The sequence below is a fragment of the Triturus cristatus genome, chromosome 4_2 (assembly GCF_964204655.1).
Source record: "Triturus cristatus chromosome 4_2, aTriCri1.1, whole genome shotgun sequence".
Lineage (NCBI taxonomy): Eukaryota > Metazoa > Chordata > Amphibia > Caudata > Salamandridae > Triturus > Triturus cristatus.
In genome coordinates this window covers 699,507,873-699,528,955 of record NC_140586.1, presented here as the reverse complement: position 1 = coordinate 699,528,955, position 21,083 = coordinate 699,507,873, and the positions used below count along the sequence as shown (strand labels likewise).

At 51.0% G+C, this 21,083-nt stretch overlaps 1 protein-coding gene across 4 annotated transcripts in view; it reads right to left on the bottom strand.

Annotated features, from left to right (window-relative positions):
* The window catches only part of USP24 (ubiquitin specific peptidase 24), a 2,082,369-nt gene that overhangs the window by 156,845 nt on the left and 1,904,441 nt on the right, over positions 1 to 21,083 (bottom strand). For all 4 annotated transcript variants that reach the window (XM_085602520.1, XM_085602518.1, XM_085602517.1 and 1 more), the window contains exon 64: positions 13,464 to 13,539. In XM_085602520.1, coding sequence (XP_085458646.1) covers positions 13,464 to 13,539 — 76 coding nt within the window. The remainder of the gene's footprint in view (positions 1 to 13,463; positions 13,540 to 21,083) is intronic.

The following is a 21,083-nucleotide window of genomic DNA, read 5'->3' as shown; positions in this document are numbered from 1 at the left end:
ACACTTCCCCTGACAGAGGGAAGGAAGGCTTTCAGTGCAAGCCGGATCGCTCTCAACTCCAACAGGTTGATGTGGAGACGAGACTCCGCCGGAGACCAGAGGCCTCTGATCTCCGCCTCTCCCATATGGCCACCCCAACCCAGGAGGGACGCATCCGTCACTACGACATGCTCCGGTTGGGGAAGGGAGAGGCTCTTGCCCTTGACCCACTCGCGGTCCGTGAGCCACCACTGCAACTGCTGTGCAGTGCCCTCCGAGATCAAGACATGGTCGGACAGGTTGCCGTGATGCTGGGCCCACTGAAACTTCAGGTCCCACTGCAGAGCCCGCATGCGCCGCCTGGCGTGATGCACTAGTAGGATGCAGGAGGCCATCAGCCCCAGAAGCCGCAACACTAGCCTGACCGAAACCCGGGATAGAGGCCGAAAGATGGGAATCAGGGCCTGTATATCCCGGACCCGCTGTTCCGGTGGATGGACCCGGAACTGCGCCGAATCGAGAACCGCTCCGATGAAGAGGAGCTTCTGAGAGGGACTCAAGTGTGACTTCGGCACGTTGATGGAAAACCCCAGCAAATGCAGGAGATCCGCCGTAGTCTGGAGGTGGGAGACGACTGCCTGGGGCGAGCCCGCCTTCAACAACCAATCGTCGAGATAGGGGAAGACTGGGACCCCTGATCTGCGCAGATGAGCTGCGACCACCGCCATCACTTTCGTGAACACCCGAGGGGCACTGGTGAGGCCGAAGGGGAGCACGGTAAACTGAAAGTGCTCTTGGCCCACCGTGAACCGCAGGTAACGCCGGTGGGCCGGCAGGACGGGGATATGGAAATATGCGTCCTGCAAATCCAACGCTACCATCCAGTCTCCAGGGTCTAGGGCAGCTAAAACCTGAGCCAACGTTAGCATCTTGAACCTTTCCTTTCGGAGGAAGGCATTGACGTTCCGGAGGTCCAAGATAGGGCGCAGGCCCCCCTTGCCCTTCTTGGGAACCAGAAAGTAGTGGGAATAACAACCACGACCTACTTCTGGACTCGGAACGCGCTCGACGGCCCCCTTGGCCAAGAGAGCCGAAACTTCCTCGCGGAGAAGATCCAAATGATCCCCCGAGATACGGTGGTGCTGTGGTGGCATGGCTGGAGGGGTCGTCTCGAAGGGGAGGGAGTAGCCCCTTCGGACGATTTGCAGCACCCACCTGTCCGATGTTATGGACCGCCAGTGGAGCAGGTGATGGCGAACTCTGCCGCCCACTGGCGTGGTATGGGCCTGAAAGCTCGGACTAGGAAGGCTTTGAGGCGGATGCTGCCGGGGTGGATGTGGGCTGACCACGTCGGCCTCCATTTCCGCCACGGCGGAAGCCACGTCCGCGACCGCGCGCAGGTTGGTTCTGCGGCTGGTGGCTCTGCGGACGTGAGGAGGCGCCCCTTCCTTGGCCACGAAAGGGGCGAAAAGCGGAGGTGTGCGCCCGCGGAGCCGAGAGGCCCAAGGACTTGGCCGTAGCCCGGGAGTCCTTAAAGCGGTTCAGCGCACTGTCCGCCTTCTCACCAAACAGGCGAGTGCCATCAAAGGGCATGTCCATGAGGGTGTTCTGGACATCCCCGGAAAATGACGTGGACCGCATCCAGGCGTGGCGGCGGAGCGCCACCGTGGTGGAAATCGCCCGACCTAGCGAGTCCGTGGTGTCAAGCCCACATCTTATGGCGTGCCGTGCTGCATCCCTCCCATCGGCCAGAGCCTGGGAAAGACGTGGCCGGACCTCCTCCGGAAACAGGGGCAGCACGTCCTCCACCGTATCCCACAGGGAATGGGAATAACGGTCCAAGAGACAGGCGGTATTTAAGGACCGCAGGCCCAAACTAAGGGACGAGAACAGTTTCTTGCCAAACTGCTCGAGTCTCTTGGAATCCCGGTCCGGCGGAGCGGTCGGGAAGGAGGATTGGGAAGTAGAGGCCTGGATAACCAGACTCTCGGGGGTGGGGTGTTGGGACAGGAAGCTGGGGTCGCCCGGAGCAGGGCGGTGGCGCCTGGCAACGTTCCTATCCACAGGAGGAACTGTGGAGGGCTTGGACCAGGTGCCCTGCAGAACGTCAGTGAGGGCCTCGTTAAACGGCAGCAGAGGCTCAGTGGAGCTTGCTGAGGTTTGAAGCACCTCAGTGAGGATGTTGGTCCTCACAGCCACGGCAGGCAACTCGAGCCCAAGGGCCTCAGCCGCCTTGCGCAGCACCACAGAAAATGCTGCACCCTCCTCCGAAGCCACGGTCGGAGAAGTGAATCCAGCGTCTGGCGAGGTGTCCAGCCCGCTGGCCTCCCCCAGTTCATCTGCCCAGTCCTGAGAAAGCTGTGACTGAACAGCCAGAGGGTCCTCGAACCCCTCCCAGTCGCCCCCTTCTTCCGATTCCTGATAAACAGGAGGAATGATCGGAACCGGACTGTAGAGATGGTAGGTCTCTAGCGGCGTCGGATGCGGCGTCGGCGGACGCCGTGCCGGCGTCGGGTCCGGATGAGGGCTAAACTGGGGCGTCGGCGTCACAGGCGTCGGCGTCGGCGGCGCCGGTGACGGCGTCGGTGGTTCAGGCGTCGGCGCCGGTGGAGGAGTGACAAGGTCAACCGGCGTTGACTGGGGCCCAGGCATGGGCCCCGCGGGGACCTGCGGCGTCGAGACCGGAGTCGTCGACGGCGCCGGGGCCGGAGCCGCCGGCACGCGAGGTCGCCCAGTCGAGCCCGCGGGGCCCGAAGGCGCGCCAGCGGGCGTCGACGGCGGGGCCAGGCTCCTCATGGCCGAGAGGAAGGCGCTGATCTCCGCCGGCGCCGCGTCAGCCCCAGGGACCGGAAGGTATGGGGGCGGACGCGGCACCTGCGGCTCCGCCGGAGCCGCGGGGGTGGAACCACTTGGACCCTCGGCCGAGTCGCGCGACCGGCGAGGGGAGTCCGAAGAGCGATGTCGCCTCTTGGACTTCTTTGAGTGCTTGGACTTACCCGACGACTTGGAGCCCGACGATCGATGGTGGCGTCGGCTAGGGCTCCGCGAGCGATCCTTGGACCTCCTCCTGGACCGGGATCGCGCACGACGCGGAGCCGAGTGGCGAAGCTCGAGAAGCTTGCGGGACCGCTCCCGCCTAGCCTTCGAAGTCAGGGCCTGGCAGTCGTTGCACGACTCCGCGTCGTGGTCGAGGCCTAAGCAATAGAGGCACCGGCGGTGGTGATCGGTCACCGACATCAGTCGATGACAGTCTTCACAAGCCTTGAACCCAGGCATCCTACCGGCACCAGATGTCGACAGACAGGGATCAAAAATGATCAAAAAGATTTAGTCAAAAAAGACTAAAAGGGGTAGCTCTCCCGGATCTGCGCTTACTGGCGCGGAAAAAAGAAGAACTGACGTCAGCGCGCGAGGGCGGCGTCTAAGTACTCCGACGACGTCATCCCGGCGCACGACGCCGACGACGGACGCGGAGCCGCAGACGACGCCTAGCGACGCGCAAGGGGTATTGCTGACGAAAAATCTTCCGGATCCAGTCTGACGCCTGGGGATATTCTAAGGTGAGGAATCTAACTAACGTGTTTCTTTCAGATATCTCATCTTAGTAATATATACATGATATATTGGAATAGCATTATACCTTCCTTTTGTATTGTGTTAAGTTTAGTATGAACCAGACCCTTTTACCTTTCAGGTATACATATTTCTGAATGTACTTACTTTATCATTTTCAAATGTAACTATGTATTATCAATATCCCTTATTTCTTTTCCCTCACCTATTGAATTTTTATCGATTACTTATACGAATTACTGTTATTTGATTGCTATTCTCAAATAAACTTACTGACTTCTCCTGGGACTGCAGAGACTGCCACATATGACTGCCACGGGACTGGATTACCAGCAACAAATTTCTGTCATGAGAAAGCCCACGGCCGTCGGGCCACACGGGCGAAACACGTGTCAGCTGTTCTTTGCTTTATGTGTGAAAATTCACAATAAACACATCGGTTTTGGAAACAATCATTGAATTTTGGATTTTATGCCACTTATGTCAAACAAATCAAGAAGGCACAGTCCTCTATCCACTAGCTAAACTTGTACTTCGTAATGGCTTCTGGGTGTAGCCATTTATGAGGCACGTGCCACTATCAACATTGGGCACTGATCACTGTAGCACTAAAGCCCAGAGTCTACTACCCATTTCAGTAACCTGCGAAACTTATTCCTGAAACTAAAAAAAAAAAAGCTCTTTTGACATCTAAAGTATGAGTACTCTTTCTGCTACAGATTCTGGGTTTGGAAAGAACACAGGTATTTTGATGGATTGGTTAATATGAAAAGCTGAGACACCTTAAGGAAGGAACTGTGGGTTTGACCTTAAGACCACATTGTTTTTGTGTAGTTGGAAGAATGGTTCTTCTAAGGTTAATGCCTGGAGGGCACCAACTTGCCGAAGTGAAGTGACTATTAAGAAAGCAATTTTCCAAAATAAATACTGCAGCTGATATGAATGTAATGGTTCAAATGGTGGCCCCATGAGCCGCGTTAATACAGCATTTAGATTCCAAGTTGGCGCTGGTGGGAGTTTGGGAGGAATGATTCTTTTAAGTCCCTCCATGAAAGCCTTAATGACAGGTAATTTAAATAAAGATGTATGTTGTCTATTTTGTAGATAGGCTGCCATGGCAGATAAGTGTTGTCTTATAGAAGTGTACGCAAGACCCAATGTTTGTAAATGCAAAAAATACCAAATTATTGTTTTCTTTGTTCATAAAGTGTTTGCAATTTTAGCTATGAATAACAGACGTTTTTCATTTGGCTGCTTAACACTTTCTGGTTGTAGGTTAAGGTGCCAATTTAAGAATATCCATGCATGTTTGTGGGAGGTTTAAGTATCCACATTCTATGACTTTAGGAGCCATATTGCAAGATTAATTTCCTTGGGATTGGGAGGTCTTATTTCTCCATGGTTCTGCGTGAGAAGGTCTGGGTGAAGAGGAAGTTTCTTGTGGGGTACCTGTGAAAGTACCAGTGGAGTGGTGAACCATTGGTGGCATGACCATGTGAGCACCACTAGTATTAGTTTAAGTGAGGTTTGTACAAGTTTCCTGATCACAAATGGATGTAGTGGGAGAGGGGGGAAAAGTGCATGCAAATATCCCTGACCAGTTCATCCATACAGCATTGCCCTTGGTCAGTGGGTGTGGGAATCTGGCAGCGAAGTTTGGGCATTTTGCGTTTTCTGGGGTTGCGAACAGGTCTATTTGTGGAAACCCCCATTTGCAAAAGTACGTGAATAGAACTTTGGCTTGAAGTTCCCATTCGTGGATTTGTTGCTGCATCCAGCTGAGGAGGTCTGCAACTTGATTGCTCGTCCCTGGGACATGTTCTGCTATGAGATGAATATTCTGATTTAAAGCAAAACGCCTTTCTGTGTTAGGTGTGATAGCAGAAGTGTGTGTGTGTTCCCCCCCGTTTTAGTAAATATGTTGTTGTCATCTTGTCAGTTCGAATTAAGACAATTTTAACCTGTAGGTGAGTTAGGAACGCTTTCAATGCTAGGTGAACAGCTTGAAGAACAAGTTACTTACCTTTGGTAACAATATATCTGTAAGAAACATTAGTTAGTTATAGATTCCTTACCTTAGAATTACCCCCAGGCATCAGATTGGATCAGGAAAGTTTTTTCGTCAGTAGTACCTCTGCGCGTCGGAAGGTGGCGTCGGTCGGCTCCGCATCCGTCGTTGGCATCGTATTGCCGGGATGATGTCGCGGCAGCTCATTAGATGCCACCCTCACGCGCTGAGCACACTACTTCCCGCACCAGAAACGAAGAGCCATGCAAGACACTGACCACTGGTGCAAAAAACTAGGGCCCTGAAAGTATAACCTTAACCCAAGAAATATGTTCGCATAACGGGGAGGATGGGTGGGTCGATAAGGAATCTATAACTAACTAATGTTTCTTACAGATATATCGTTACCGAAGTAATTTGTTCATCTGAAAGAAACAGTTAGTTATAGATTCCTTACCTTAGAATAGATACCCCAGCAATACCAACCCCGGAGGTGGGTCTGCGAACCAAGTTCACACCAGAAAGTCCTGGAGAACAGAACGGCCAAAGAAGCCGTCTCTCCGGACTTGACTGTCCAGACAGTAGCGCTTGGTGAACGGGTGCAGCGATGCCCATGTAGCCGCCTGACAGATGTCGTTCAGAGGAACGCCTCGTCCCAGAGCAGTAGTGGTTGCGTCCCCCTGGTGGAATGGGCATGCGCAGCCCCACTAGAGGCTCCTTCTTAGCAAGAGAATAGCATGTTTTGATACACAAGACGACCCAGCGGGAGATACTTGTGTACGGCCTGACCTTTCTTGGCACCCACGTACACAACAAAGAGTTGGTCATCCACCCAGAACTCTTTGGTGCGATCCAGGTAAAAGGAAAACGCCCGTTTTGGGTCCAGACGGTGGAGCCTCTCTTCCTCTTTCTTAGGATGCGAAGGTGGAAAGAAGGTGGGCAAAGTGATGGTCTGCCCGATATGAAAGGCAGTGACAACTTTGGGCAAGAAGGATGGATGAGCCCTGAGGACAACTTTGTCCAGATGCACACACAGCAAAGGAGGCTTGAAAGAAAGCGCCTGGAGCTCACTCACTCGTCTGGCAGAAGTGATGGCCACCAGGAATGCAGTTTTAAGAGTTAGAAGCCTCAAAGGACATTTGCGAAGCGGCTCAAAGGGAGCGCACATGAAATAGGTTAAAACCAGGTTCAAGTCCCACTGAGGCATAACGAAGGTAATAGGAGGAAAGAGATGAGTTATGCCTTGCAAGAAACGATTTACAACCAGGGACTTGAAAGGGAAGGCTGATCTGGAAGCCGAAGGAAGGCAGTGATAGCCGACAGATAGCCCTTGATAGGGCCCAGAGCAGAGCCCAGCTGGGTCAAAGAAAGAAGGGACAAGAGAACCTCAGAAAGATGGTCGGAGACGTAATCCACAGCCTTTGCTGTGCACCATCCCACAAATTTGTTTCACCGGCAGGCGTATACCGTCTTAGTGGAGGGACTCCTGGCTGCCAGAATGACCTCACAGACTACGGGAGGCAGGTCGAAAGAAGTCAACTGCTGCCGCTCTATCTCCACGCAAGGAGGTGGAGGCTGGACAGGTTAGGGTGGAGGACCGTCCGCTGTTGCTGCAAAAGAATATCCTCCCATAGAGGCAGACGGGTCAGAGGATTGATGCCCATGTTGAACAGCTCGGGATACCAGACTCTTCGTGCCCAATCCGGTGCCACAAGAATGACTTGGGCCCGGTCGCGCCTGATCTTCTTCAGCACTCTGGGCAGAAGTGGTATAAGTGGAATGAGCGTACAACAGACCGCAACTCCACTCGCGACAAAAAGCGTCGCCTAGCGAGTGCCGCCATGGAAATTCCACAGCGCAGAATTGCTGACATTGCGCGTTCACTTCGGTGGCGAATAGATCTAACCAAGGCTCTCCCCACTGTCGAAAGAGACCTTGCACCACCTCTGAGTGAAGACGCCATTCGTGATCCATCATGCACCTATGGCTGAGTTCGTCAGTCCTGGCATTCAGTGAACCTGCCAGGTGTTGAACCACCAGGGATATGCCCTGATGTACCAGCCATGTCCAGAGGCAGAGGGCCTCTTGACATAGGGTCCACGACCCCACCCCGCCCTGGTTGTTACATTACCACATGGCGGTGGTGGTTTCCGTGAACACCTGCACTACTCTTCCCCGGACAGAGGGAAGGAATGCCTTGAGTGCAAGACGGATCGTCCGGGGCTCCCGAAGGTTGATATGGAGCTCGGACTCCTGCCTGAGACCAGAGGCCTCTGATCTCCGCTTCTCCCATGTGGCTGCCCCATCCCAGAAGGGATGTGTCCGTCACCACTGTATGGTCTGGTTGGGGAAGGAAGAGGGACCTGCCGTTAACGCAATCTCGGTTCGTGAGGCATCACTGCAGTTGTCGAGCAGTGCCCTCCGAGATCTGAACGCAGTCGGACAGATTCCCCTGGTGCTGCACCCACTGGAACTTCAGATCCCACTGCAGAGCCCGCATATGCCATCTTGCATGATCAGCCAGCAGGATGCAGGACGCCATGAGTCCCAGCAACCTCAGGGTCATTATGACTGAAACACGGGATAGAGGCTGAAAGATCGGAATCATAGACCGAATATCCCGGACTCGCTGTTCAGGAGGCAAGACCCAAAACCGTGCAGTGCCCAGAACCGCTCCAATGAAGAGGAGCTTCTGAGATCCAGGTGTGACTTCGGTACATTGATTGAGAACCCCAGCAAAGGCAGGAGTGGGCCGTGCTGTGGAGGTGGGAGATGACTCCGTGGGACGAGCCCGCCATCAACAACCAATTGTCGAGATAGGGGAAGACTGAAACCCCTGATCGGCGTAGATGAGCGGCGACCACCACCATCACTTTCGTGAACACCAGAGGGGCGCTGGTAAGACCAAAGGGGAGCACGGTAAACTGAAAGTGCTCGTGGCCTACCGTAAACCGTAGGTAACACCGGTGGGCCGGCAGGACGGAAATGTGGAAATATACGTCCTGCAGGTCCAACGCTACCATCCAGTCTTGCGGGTCGAGGGCAGACAAGACCCGAGCAAGCGTCAACATCTTGAACTTCTCCTTCCGGAGGAAGCGGTTGACGTTCCTGAGATCCAAGATAGGACGCAGGCCCTTGTCCTTCTTGGGAACCAGAAAGTAGTGGGAATAACAGTCACAACCTACTTCTGGGACAGGAACGCGCTCGATGGCTCCCTTGGACAAGAGAGCCATAACTTCCTGCTGGAGAAGGGCCAGGTGATCCTCCGACATGTGGTGGTATTGCAGTGGCATGGTTGGAGGGGTAGCCTTGAAGAGGAGGGAGTAGCCCCTTCGGACTATCTGCAAAACCCACATGTCCGACATGATGGTGCACCAGTGGGGGAGGTGATGGCGAAGTCGGACTAGGAAGGTTTGGAGATTGCTGCAGAGGGTGGGTTGGTGGACTGGCCCGCCTGCTGGCTCCCGGAACCACAACGGTTGTTTCCACGTCCCCGGTGGCGTGAAGGTTGGGTAACTTGCTGCGGCCTGTGGCCCTGGGTGGGACGTAGAGGGGCACCCCTTCTGTAGCCACGAAAGGAGTGAAAAGCGGACTGCACAGGGCAGCTGGAGAGGCACAAGGACTTGGCCGTGGCTTGTGAGTCCTTGAAATGCTCTAAAGCGTTGTCCTCTTTGTCGCCGAAAAAGCCACGGCCGTCAAAGGGCATGTCCATGAGTGTATTCTGGACATCCCCAGAAAAGCCAGTGGACCTCATCCAGGCGTAGTGTCTAAGAGCTACCGACGTAGAAATCATTCTACCCAGAGAGTCGGCAGTATCCAGTCCACAACGGATAGCAAAGTTGGCTGCATCCCTCCAGGCGGCAACAGCCTGGGAGAGCACTGTCCGGGCCTCCTCCGGACACTGAGGCAGCACCTGCGCAACCGAGTCCCACACAGAGTGGGAATAACGGCGCAATAGACATGCGGTGTTTACCGACCGCAGTCCCAAGCCAGCGGAAGAGAAACTCTTCTTTCCAAGATGATCCAGCTTCTTGGATTCCCTTTCCGGTGGGGTGGTATGGAATGTGCTTTTGGAAGTCGAGGCTTGGACCACAAAGCTCTCAGGGGTGAGGTGTTTGGAAAGGAAAGTGGGGTCGCCTGAGGCCAGGCGGTGGCATTGGGCAATCATCCTATCCACGGGAGCCCCATGTTGGGCCTGGACCAAGTGCCCAAAAGGATGTCAGTAAGGGCTTTCCACACCAGAAGCACAGAGCCAGGCAAGACACTGACCACTGGTGCACGTAACTAGGGCCCTGCAAAGGAGTTCCTATCCCTAGAAGTCAGTTTGCAGAACGGGGAGCATGGGTGAGAACGGCTCAGGCCTTCTCCAGGCACTGGGCAGCCCTTGTGCAACCGTATCCCACACCATATGGGTATAACAGCCCAAGAGGTATGCAGTGTTCACCAACCGCAGGGCTAAGCTGGCAGAAGAAAATATCTTCTCAAGGTGGTCCAGCTCCTTGGATTACCTATCTGGGGGAGCAGTAGGGAATACGCCCTTAGAAGACAAGGCGTGGACCACTAAGCTCTCGAGGGTCGGTGTTGGGAGAGAAAAAGTGGGTCGCCGGGGCCAAGCGATGGCGTCGGGCAATCATCCTGTCCAAAGGAGCCCCTGTGCTGGGCCTGGACCAATTGCGCAGAAGGAGGTCGGTGAGGACTTCATTAAAAGGCAGCAGGGGCTCCTAAGAGCACCTCTGTCAGGAGGTTAGTCCGGTCTGCCACCGTAGGAAGCTCCAGGCCCAAGGACTCAGCTGCCCTACACAACACCAATGCGTACGAAACTCCCTCCTCCGTAGCCACGGTAGGGGGGGGAGAGCATGCCAAGGTCAGGGGAGGTATCGAAACCACTGGCATCACCCAACTCCTCTCGCCTATCCGGCTCTTCAAGCTGGTCAGCTAAAGGGTCAACAGACCCCTCCCAGTCCTTCTCACCCTCCTCTGACTGCCACTCAGGGCGATAGGGAATGCCAGGGACGAACAGCGGTACAAAAGAACCCTCTGACGCCGTGTCAAAGTCGGGGGTGAGGCTGGGGTCGGTGCCGGTTGGGGGCACAACTGGCATCGTTACTGGAGTCAGCAACGGGGAAGGTACAGTGAGGGCAATCGGTGCCGATCTAGATCCAGGCCTGGATCCTCGGGGGCCCTCTGGCACCAGAGCCACCGACATCAAAGGCCAAGGGCCCCCAGCCAAGTCGGTGGGGCACGAAGGCGTGTCTGCGAAGTCGGGCTGCCCAAAAATGCTATGTATCGCGTCGTAGAAAGCTCGAAGCAAGGCAGGGGAAGCTCCGGCTTCGGGAAAGGGATGGAAGCGGGCTCTGAGGATGGAGCTGGAGAGCGACGACGCTCCGGGTCCTGCGTCGCGTCGACCGATAGAGAGAAGGCGAAGAGCAACGATGCTTCTTCGCCTTCTTCTTGTGCTTCGACTTACCCGAGGAGTGCGAACACTTCGATAACGAATGGTGGTGGATCCGTGACCGGTCCAAAGACCTTACCTTCGAACAATGCAGAGCAGACTGCCGGGCCTCCCAGAGTTTTTGGGACCGCTCCCTCAAAGACTTCAGATACAGAGCATAACTTCGGGTCGTGTTTGCACTCCAGGCACCAGAGGTACACGAGGTGCAGATCCATGACTGACATCAACTTGTAGAAGGAGTCTCAAGGCTTGAAGCCGGCCCGACAATGGGACATTCCTCGTGCTACCAGGAGTCGAAGACTCAAAAAAGACGTCGACAAAAGTCTAAAAAAAGTTTGGTCCAAAAAAGACTAAGGGGCAAGCTCTCTCCAGATCTGTGCTGGCTGGTGCGGAAAACAAAAGAACTGATGACAGCGCGCAGGGGCAGCGTGTATGTAGACACCGCAACGTCATCCTGACGTGCGCAAAGTCGACCAACGCCACCTACCGACGCGCAGGGGTACTGCTACAAAAAAATTCTCCGGATCCAGTCTGACGCCTGGGGGTAATTCTAAGGTAAGGAATCTATAACTAGTGCTCCCTTTCAGATTAGTGTCTTTTTTCCCTTTGGTTTTTTAAGAGGGGGTGGCGAAGTGTACAGAGCTTCTTGAAAAGTCAAAGGCATCTTGGGAAGTTAGGGCTTTGCTGGCTGAATAATAATCATTTTTGTACCAGGCTGTATTTTTAAGGTTTTCTGTTCTGGATTGAGTTTTTCGGACATCGCCTTGGGAATTGGTTGAGGTGGTGATTTAGATCAGACGGTAAATGTTTTGGGCCCAAAAGTAGGACATTTCGGGCCGGGAAAGTCTTTCAATTTTGGTGTCTGCCCACTTGGTACCGAATCAGTTGATGGTTTTTGTTTTAGTCTGAAGACTCCCGTTTTGGGGATGGAGTCTTATTTGGTGGAAGCTCTTGCTGAAAGCAGGGGTTTAGGTGGAGAGCCAGAGGCATTCAAAATTATTTGTCGATGCTTGCCATGGCAGCTTGAGAACAGTTTTATCAGTGGGAAGTAATTTTTTATGCTTTAGATCGGGGCAGAAGTACTCACGATCCAACAATCTTGGAAGGATTCTACCATGGCTAAATCCTGTTTCTATTCGGAGTCGGAACCGGAACTGTGTATGGAGACTGATTCTTCTTGGGCTGCGGAAGCTTCTTCATCTTGTTCGTCTCACAGACCGAAGATGTCGGGCAGGTTGTTGATATTTCTGCGCTGCATCTCAAGAAGATGTGCACGTCAGTCGTGAAGAGTTTTCTTCGACCAGAACGACTTGTAAGCCCCTCTCACATACTTTCCTGATGATCGGGCAAGAGGCATAAGTTACAGACCGAGTGAAGATCTGTTTGAGTGTATTTTGAATGCCACTAAAGACAAAAACTAAATGGAGTGTGGTCCATTAGCAGCTCATTTTCTTGGAGAGCTGTTACAGTGGAAAACGGTTGAGCCAGTCGTGGCCAGTGGGCCAAGGAGGCGAGTCGATGATCCTAACCTATAGAAATTTCTTGATACAGAAGAGAACTACCCAATGGAAACAATACTGTTAAATGTAGATTTTACTAGTTAACGGAACAGAGGCCAAAAGCGATCTTGAACTGGAGCACGAGAGAGTACATCCAAACCAGTCTACGGAAAGAAAAAATCTAACAATGTAGTCGATGCCGTTGTGCAATGTTTACTGAAGGGAGGAGTCACACAGTCTAGTGACTCAAAAAAAATTCTTTGAAGAAAAACAACTTGTAATCATCCGAGCCCAATAATAAATAGCAGGCTTATACAAAGCATGTGTATCTACAGGCACACATGCCTTGAATATCCTTTTACTGGGAAGGCACAGATTTCCTTAATAAGCTCTCACTTCATCGCTCTGGTTATTTCCCTCATTAAAATGACTCCAAACAGATTTAACCTCATGCTCCAACAGAAGCAAAAAAAAGTGGGAAGCCATCAGATACTAGCCCAGGTACATTTTACTAGATACCCTCATGACAGAGAATCATGCAGTTTCTTCTAAAAAGATCAAAACCCATTTGCATCCTGAACATTTACCAACTGAAACATTTCTTCCAAACCATGAAAGAACCACAGCAGGTCAAGTCTTCACAAAATCCCGCCTGGGTTAATAAAGCCTAGTACTCCTGCTACCAAGCTCCAGTAAAAATATTTCAAATAATGTAGAGGTATAAAACCTCAAAACTAAAAGGAGATTCTTAGAACTAGTTAAAAATTAATAGACTGTAAAAAAAAGAGAAAATATTTTGAGGTTACTAGAGTTACGTACTAAAATTTCTCTATAGTAGATCAATTAAAAATAAGAAATAAAACAGGTCTATGGCTTGTGAGAATTTGTAAAAAAGATCCTAGATAACCACTAGCTATGCTCAAACTGATTGTTCTAATTTTTTGAAAAATACCTTCTTCTGTAGCCACTGTACGGCCCAACTCCAGTGGTGTGAATTCTCCTTAAAATATTCCTTGGCAGCGGGGCACCTTCAAAGCAAGAAACAAACCCAATACAATAAAACAACTTTCACAAACGTAAGTAATGGCATTCTTTTAGGTTTTTCGGGTACATTGTTTATTAGCAGATTTCATTCACTTTGATTAAATATACCCTTGCTATAGATAACGACCAAATAATTCCAAAGTACATTAAGGAAGGTGGCAATAATGGGTATGAATTGTTAATGCAAAGGAAATCCTCAAATATATTTCCATATTTGATGCGGATGAAGTTGCCAAGTCCGAATGCAATCTGCCTCTTTACAGCTTTTCCGCTCAGCATCAAGATGTCACGTTTCAATAGTTAAGAGCAAGAAGAACAAGTTACTTACATTTGGTAGTGATATATCTGTAAGAGACATATATTAGTTATAGATTCCTTACCTTAGAATTACCGATCGGTGTCAGACTGGATCCGGAGAATGTTTTCTTAGCATTTCCCTTGCGTGTCGGTAGGTGGGTTTGGTCGACTGCTCGTTCGTCGTCGTGATCGCCAGGATGTCGTTGCTGTATCTACTTAGACGCCACCCCTGCACGCTGACTTCAGTTCTTTTACACAGCATTTCATGGCAGAAGCGCAGAGCCATGCAAGAAACTGACCTCTAGTGCACAAACTAGAGCCCTGAGAGGGAGTCCCCTACTCTAAAAGTCAGCTCGCAGAACGGGGAGTATGGGTGGGGCGGTAAGGAATCTAAAACTAATATATGTCTCTTACAGATATATTGTTACCGAAGGTAAGTAACTTGTTCATCTTAAAGAGACTATTAGTTTTAGGTTCCTTACCTTAGAATAGATACACCAGCAATACCAACCTCAGAGGTGGGTCTGCAAACTAAGTTCACACCAGGATGTCCTGGAGAACAGAACGGCCAAAAAAGCGGTCTCTCTGGACTTGGCTGTTCAGGCAGTAATGTTTTGTGAACGTGTGCAGGGATGCCCACGTGGCTTCCCGGCAGATGTCAATAAGCGGAACTCTTCATCCCAAAGCAGTAGAGGCTGCTGTCACCATGGTAGAGTGGGCATGCAGTCCTACTGGAGGTTCATTTTTCTCCAAAGAATAGCAGATTTTGATGCATAGGACAACCCATCGAGAGATGGTATGTTTGTGCACGGCCCGAGCTTTCTTGGCGCCCACATAACCCACGAAGAGTTGATCGCCCACCTGGAAATCTTTAGTGTGGTCAAGGTAGAAGGACAGCGCTCGTTTTGGATCCAGACGGTGAAGTCTCTCCTCCTCTTTGGAAGGGTGCAGAGGCAGGAAGAAGGCAGGCAATGTAATGGTCTGACCTATGTGGAAAGAGGTAACCACTTTGGGCAGAAAAGAGGGCCTAGTGTAAAGGAACAGCAAGAAAAGGAGGTTTGGAGGACAGAGCCTGAATCTCACTCACCCTGCGAGCAGAGGTGATGGCAAGCAGGAAAGCGGTCTTTAAAGTAAGAAGACGAAGAGGACATTTATGTAGTGGCTCGAAGGGAGCACACGTAAGATAAGTGAGGACAAGATTCAAGTCCCACTGGGGCATTACGAAAGGAGGAGGAGGAAAGAGATAAGTAATGCCCATTAGAAATCGATTTACAATCAAGGACTTGAAAAGAGAAGGCTGATCAGGAAGGCGAAGATAGGCTAAGATCGCCGAAAGATAGCCTTTAAGAGTGCCCAGAGCGCAGCCCTGCAGGGCCAAATATAGAATGAAGAGGAGAACCTCTGAAAGAGGGGCAGAAAGGGGATCCACAGCCTTTGCTGTGCCCCACGCCATAAATTTGTTCCATATACAGGCATACACTGTTTTAGTGGAGGGATAACTGGCTGCCAAGATGACGTTACAGACTTCGGGAGAAAGACCAAAAGCTGTCAACTGGCACCGCTCAATCTCCACGCAAGGAGGTGGAGGTTGGACAGGTTCGGGTGGAGGACTGCCCCGTGCTGCTGCAGCAGAAGATCATCCCGAAGAGGCAGTCTGATCGGAGGATCGATGGCCATGTTCAAGAGCTAGGGATACCAGACTTTGTGCCCAGTCCGAAGCCACAAGAATGACTTGGGACTGGTCGCGCTTCAGCTTCGTCAGCACTCTGGGCAGAAGTGTGTAGTATCTTGGTCATTATGTTTACATGTCATCCACTGCTCCACCAGTGGAACACTCTTGAGATGATGTAACATAGAATGTTTGGGTATGAAGTACACAGTTGGAGAAGGGCTGAGCGCCTTGCTGGCTGCTCCTGGTGGGGCTGAATACTACTGAACCTACATCTTGTAACCAACCTGAATAAATCCTCCTGAAACATCACAATCAGCCTGGACTTGATTACTACAATTTATTGGCGATGAGTTGAACCTAAGAACCTGCTTCTGCTACCTCTAAGGACATTTGGAGTACCTACTCTCAAGTTGAGGCAACTCCTGTATCTACAGCTGCACTTACGTATCTACTGGCATCCCCACCAGTGACCTCCCAACGGTCGCCCTCTACGCAATGGTGCCAGTTCCACGCTCTAAGCAGCTCAAGTCACTGCCTACTGTTCCTACAGCGTCTCAAAAGGTCTGTCCTTGCTACGCATGCAGCATCTCAACAACCTAGGTAAAGGTGTACTATGGTAACCAAGAACAAGTTCATGTTTACCTACAACAAGTGACATTTTTACATGCTCAACAGCGTTTCAAATGACAAGTGACATTTTTACATGCTTTTCCTACATCTCCTACCGCGTCTCTTGTGCTCTGTGAAGGTTTTTAATCAATCTAGATTTTCAAGTGTGCATCCAGAACAAGAAGCTTCTACATACAAGCTTCCCCTCACTGCTGCCTTTCCACACTGGGATTGTAAAGCTGCCACTACTAATGTATATTGTGCCTCAGAAACCAGGGTAACTATTTAAATGACTGTTAGCTGCCTTCGTCCCCACAGTGTACATTTTCTTAAATGTGGACTGTCTCGCAAGTTCCACTTTGTGGCAACAACTGGTCCTGCAGACAGCAGCGCCGCTGGTGAGTCTAACTATTGACCTCTGGGAGATTGGATACATTTGGTTGTGAGTACTTTACATTATTTTATTTTTTTGCCTTTTCAAGTTTAATGTGCTCGATAATGCCTAGGTCTAGCTTGGCAGTTGAACCGTCCTGCCTCCTTCAAACCTGGCACGAGCTGCCTACAGCACGCATTTACACAGCGCGTGCCGCTCACCTGCCTACAATGGTCTCCTGGTCTCTCAGTGTTCTCGCCTTGACGTCCTTCGTTCTCCCTGCCGGATGCTGTTTGAGGTTCCCTGCATGCACAAACACGCTGTGAGCCACCCGGCTTAGTGCCACCTTCCGTGCCGCAATCTTGGGCTTGGCTGCACCACCGTTCCATAGAGCCACGTTGTTCCTGCTTTAAAGTGATCTCTCACTAGAACGTAGTGGCTCTTCGCATTTCTATAAACAATGCTGTCGCTTTCCGGGACTATGTCTTACGGTGCATTTGGAGCGTTGTTTTTGGCTCGGAACCTGTGGAAAATTGTGGTGAAAAATACAGCAGCAATACATTAATGCCATCTAGTGGCCATCCAGCACCACTGCAGATCTTCGAGCTGTGAAATACACTTTTCAATTCAAGGTAATTTTGGTCATAACAATTGGGACTTTGCAACCGGCATGGTGTCTGCTGACAAGCACTTTTTTTCTGGCAACTACTGGTGTTCTTCTGTTTTCAGCGGGTACTGTATCTCCTCCAAAGTAATTTAAGATGGGAAGTCTCCTGGAGATGTTGAATTTCTTATCACCATGTACTGTTTACCTTCTTTTAAAGCCTGCCCATTGGATCACGGTGACAGGCACACCTTTGGCTTTGATGTTTTGCGAATTTCTTATGCATTTTGACATCGTACCGTTAATGTGCTTTGTTTCACAGTCGTTAGACATTTAGCAATCTACAGTATTTTTAGTGTTGTACGGTGCACAATATTTTACCTTCACACAGTGCACAATGTCTAGGCTTCAGTCCTGGGTGTTTTCCCGTCGCTACATGTGCACGTCAACAAGCCTTTTCACAAGGTAGTCGTTTCTTGTTTGTTTACCCTACTTAGGGTGTGTTTTATGGGTTTTTCGCTCATTAGCTACAGTGCACAATGGTCTACATGTTACGTTGACATTTTACCCTACATAGGGTGTCTAGGGTGTGTTTTATGGGTTCTTCGCCCATATCTTACAGTGCACAACAACAGACCTTGACTCAAGGTCGTCGTTTCTTGTTTGTTTCCCTACACAGGGTGTGTTGCACAATCTTTACCCCCAACACGAGGTGTCTTGCAGGGGTTTCAATCCCCTCACTACTGTGCACATGGGTTTTAGTCCCGTCTTCACAATGCACATTGTTCTTACCTCTACACGAGGTGTCTCGCAAGGGTTTTTGTCCTGCTACTCTAGTGCACAACGTTGACCTCTCCACGAGGTATTTATCTCTTTTGTTTCAGTTCACACCTATCTAGGTTCACACGTTTTGTGGCTTTTGTCCGACTTTTACAATGCGCAATCTCTGGGTCTCCCCACCGTTTTGTGCATAACATTGTACCTCCTGTCGAGGTGCGTCCTTATGGACATGACATTACACTTGTCATTACATTTACAAACCTTCACTTCAGTGCACGCTCTAACCTTTCTTAAGGTGTCTAGTGTAGGTTGTTTGTTTTATTGTACTGTGCACATTAGTTTGATTTTCTCTTGTTGTTACCTCTGCACGTTCATCTGTTACCCTCTTGGGTGTATGGTTTTGGGTCTTACCCATTAACTATAGTGCATTGGTCCATGTTAGACTGGGCGTTTCTCTATTCTGTTTTCTTTTACAACACTGTAGCCCAGTACTTTTCTATTTTATTTAAAACTCAAATGTATATAATCGTATAGAGAAGAAGGAGTTTTATATTTTATTTCTCTTCTTCTCTGTCATTTTCTTTTCTCCTGATGTGGATTGCTCTCTCGCATACTTACCTGGCCAGTTGGTGTACAGGGAGTACTCATTGATGGTTTCTTTTTCTTCTCTTTATTTCTTTCTCTCATTTATTAGAAAGGAGGATGGGAAACAGGTTATGTTTATCTGTTTCTTTAAGATTTTTGGTTGCTTTCTTCGTCTCTACTTTTGCTTTGCATCTCTCTAGTCCTCTCCTCTCTATTTTGTTCTTCTAGCTTCTACATCTGATTTCATATTTCTCTTTTCTGTTCTCTTTCTGGAAGACAGGAGGATATGTAGTATCTTGGTCATTATGTTTACATGTCATCCACTGCTCCACCAGTGGAACACTCTTGAGATGATGTAACATAGAATGTTTCGGTATTAAGTACACAGTTGGAGAAGGGCTGAGCGCCTTGCTGGCTGCTCCTGGTGGGGCTGAATACTACTGAACCTACATCTTGTAACCAACCTGAATAAATCCTCCTGAAACATCACAATCAGCCTGGACTTGATTACTACAAAGTGGTATAGGCGGAAAGGCGTATGGAAGACTGCAATGCCACCTGCGACGAAAAGCGTCGCAGAGTGAGTGCCGCCTTGGAAATTCCAACGTGCAGAACTGCTGACATTGCGCATTCACTTCGGTGGCGAACAAATCTAACCAAGGCTTTCCCCATTGCTGAAAGAGACCTCGCGCCACCTCCGAGTGAAGACGCCATTCGTGATCCATCATGCACCGGCAGCCGAGTTCGCCTGCCCTGGCGTTCAGAGAACCTGTCAGGTGTTGAACCACTAGGGACATGTCCTGATGTTTCAGCCACGTCCAAAGGCAAAGGGCCTCCTGACACCCCCACCTGCCCTGTTTGTTGCATTACCAGATGGCGGTGGTGTTGTCCGTGAACACCTGCACAACCCTTCCTTTGACAGAAGGAAGGAATAGCTTCAGTGGCACACGAATCGCCTGGAGCTTCAGAAGGTTGATGTGGAGCCCGGACTCTGCCGAAGGCCAGAGGCCTCTGATCTCCGCCTCTCCCATGTGGCCTCCCCATCCCAGGAGTGACGCATCCGTCACTACTGTGAACTCTGGTTGGGGAAGGGAGAGGGATCTGCCGTTGACCCAATCCTGGTTCGTGAGGCAGCACTGCAACGGACGTGCAGTCCCCGCCAACATCGGAAAGATTCCCACTGGAACTTCAGGTCCCACTGCAGCGCCCGCATATGCCAACTGGCATGATCCACCAGCAGGATGCAGGAGGCCATGAGTCCCAGCAGCCTCAAAGTCATTCTCACCGAAACCCGGGATAGATGCTGAAACATCGGTATCATAGACCTAATATCCCGGACTTGCTGCTCTGGAGGATAAGCCCAAAACTGTGCTGTATCCAGAACTGCTCCGATGAAAGGGAGCTTCTGAGAGGGAATCAAGTGTGACTTCGGCACGTTGATCGAGAACCCCAGCGAATGCAGGCGGAACGCTGTAGTCTGGAGGTGAGAGACAACAGCCTGGGGCGAGCCCGCCTTCAACAGCCAGTCGTCGAGATAGGGGAAGACTGGAATCCCTCATCTGGCAGATGAGCTGCGACCACCGCCATCACTTTCGTGTACACGAGGGGTGCTGGTAAGGCCATAAGGGAGCAAGGTAAACTGAAAATTCTCGTGACCTACTGTGAACCTTAGGTAACACCTGTGGGCTGGCAGGACGGGGGTGTGGAAGTAAGCGTCTTGCAAGTCCGACACTACCATCCAGTCTCTATGGTCGAGGGCAGACAGGACTTGGGCTAATGTCAACATTTTGAACTTCTCCTTCCGGAGGAAGCATTTGACGTCCCTGAGACCCAAGATAGGACACAGGCCTTTGTCCTACTGGAGTACCAGGAAGTAGTGAGAGTAACAACCACGACCTACTTCTGAGTCAGGGACTCGCTTGATAGCTCCCTTTGCCAAGAGAGCCGTAACTTCCTGATGGAGAAGGGCCAAGTAATACTCCGACATGCGATGGAGTGTTGGTGGCATGGAAGGAGGGGTAGTCTCGAAGGGGAGGGAATAGCTCCATCGGACTATCTGCAAAACCCACCTGTTTGACGTGTTGTTTTGCCAGTGGGCGAGGTGATGACGAATCCTGCCCACTGGCCTCTGGTGGCCCTGAAAGGTCGTACTAGGAGGGTTTGGAGGCTGCTGCGTGGGGCGAGAGGTGGCAGCGAGGCCCAAGAATCTGGTCATAGCCCTAGAATCCTTGCTCGATCACTGAGTCTGCCTTGTCACAGAACAGGTGACTGCTATCAAAGGGCATGTCCAAAAGGGTGGATTTGCCAGTGGGGGAGGTGATGGCGGATCCTGCCGCCCACTGGCAACTGGTGACTCTGAAAGGTCGGACTAGGAAGGTTTGGAGGATGCCACAGAGGCGGGACTCTATGGTCTGCGTGCTGGCCCCCATAGCGGTGGGCCCACGTCCCCGAGCGTGCAGAGGGCACCCCTTCCGTAGCCACGAAAGGCAGACTGAAAGGGGCGAGAGGTGGCAGCAAGGCCCAAGGATCTGGCCGTAGCTCTAGAGTCCTTGAAACCCTCGAGCGCATTGTCCAACTTGTTGCCAAACAGGCAACGGCCATCTAAGGG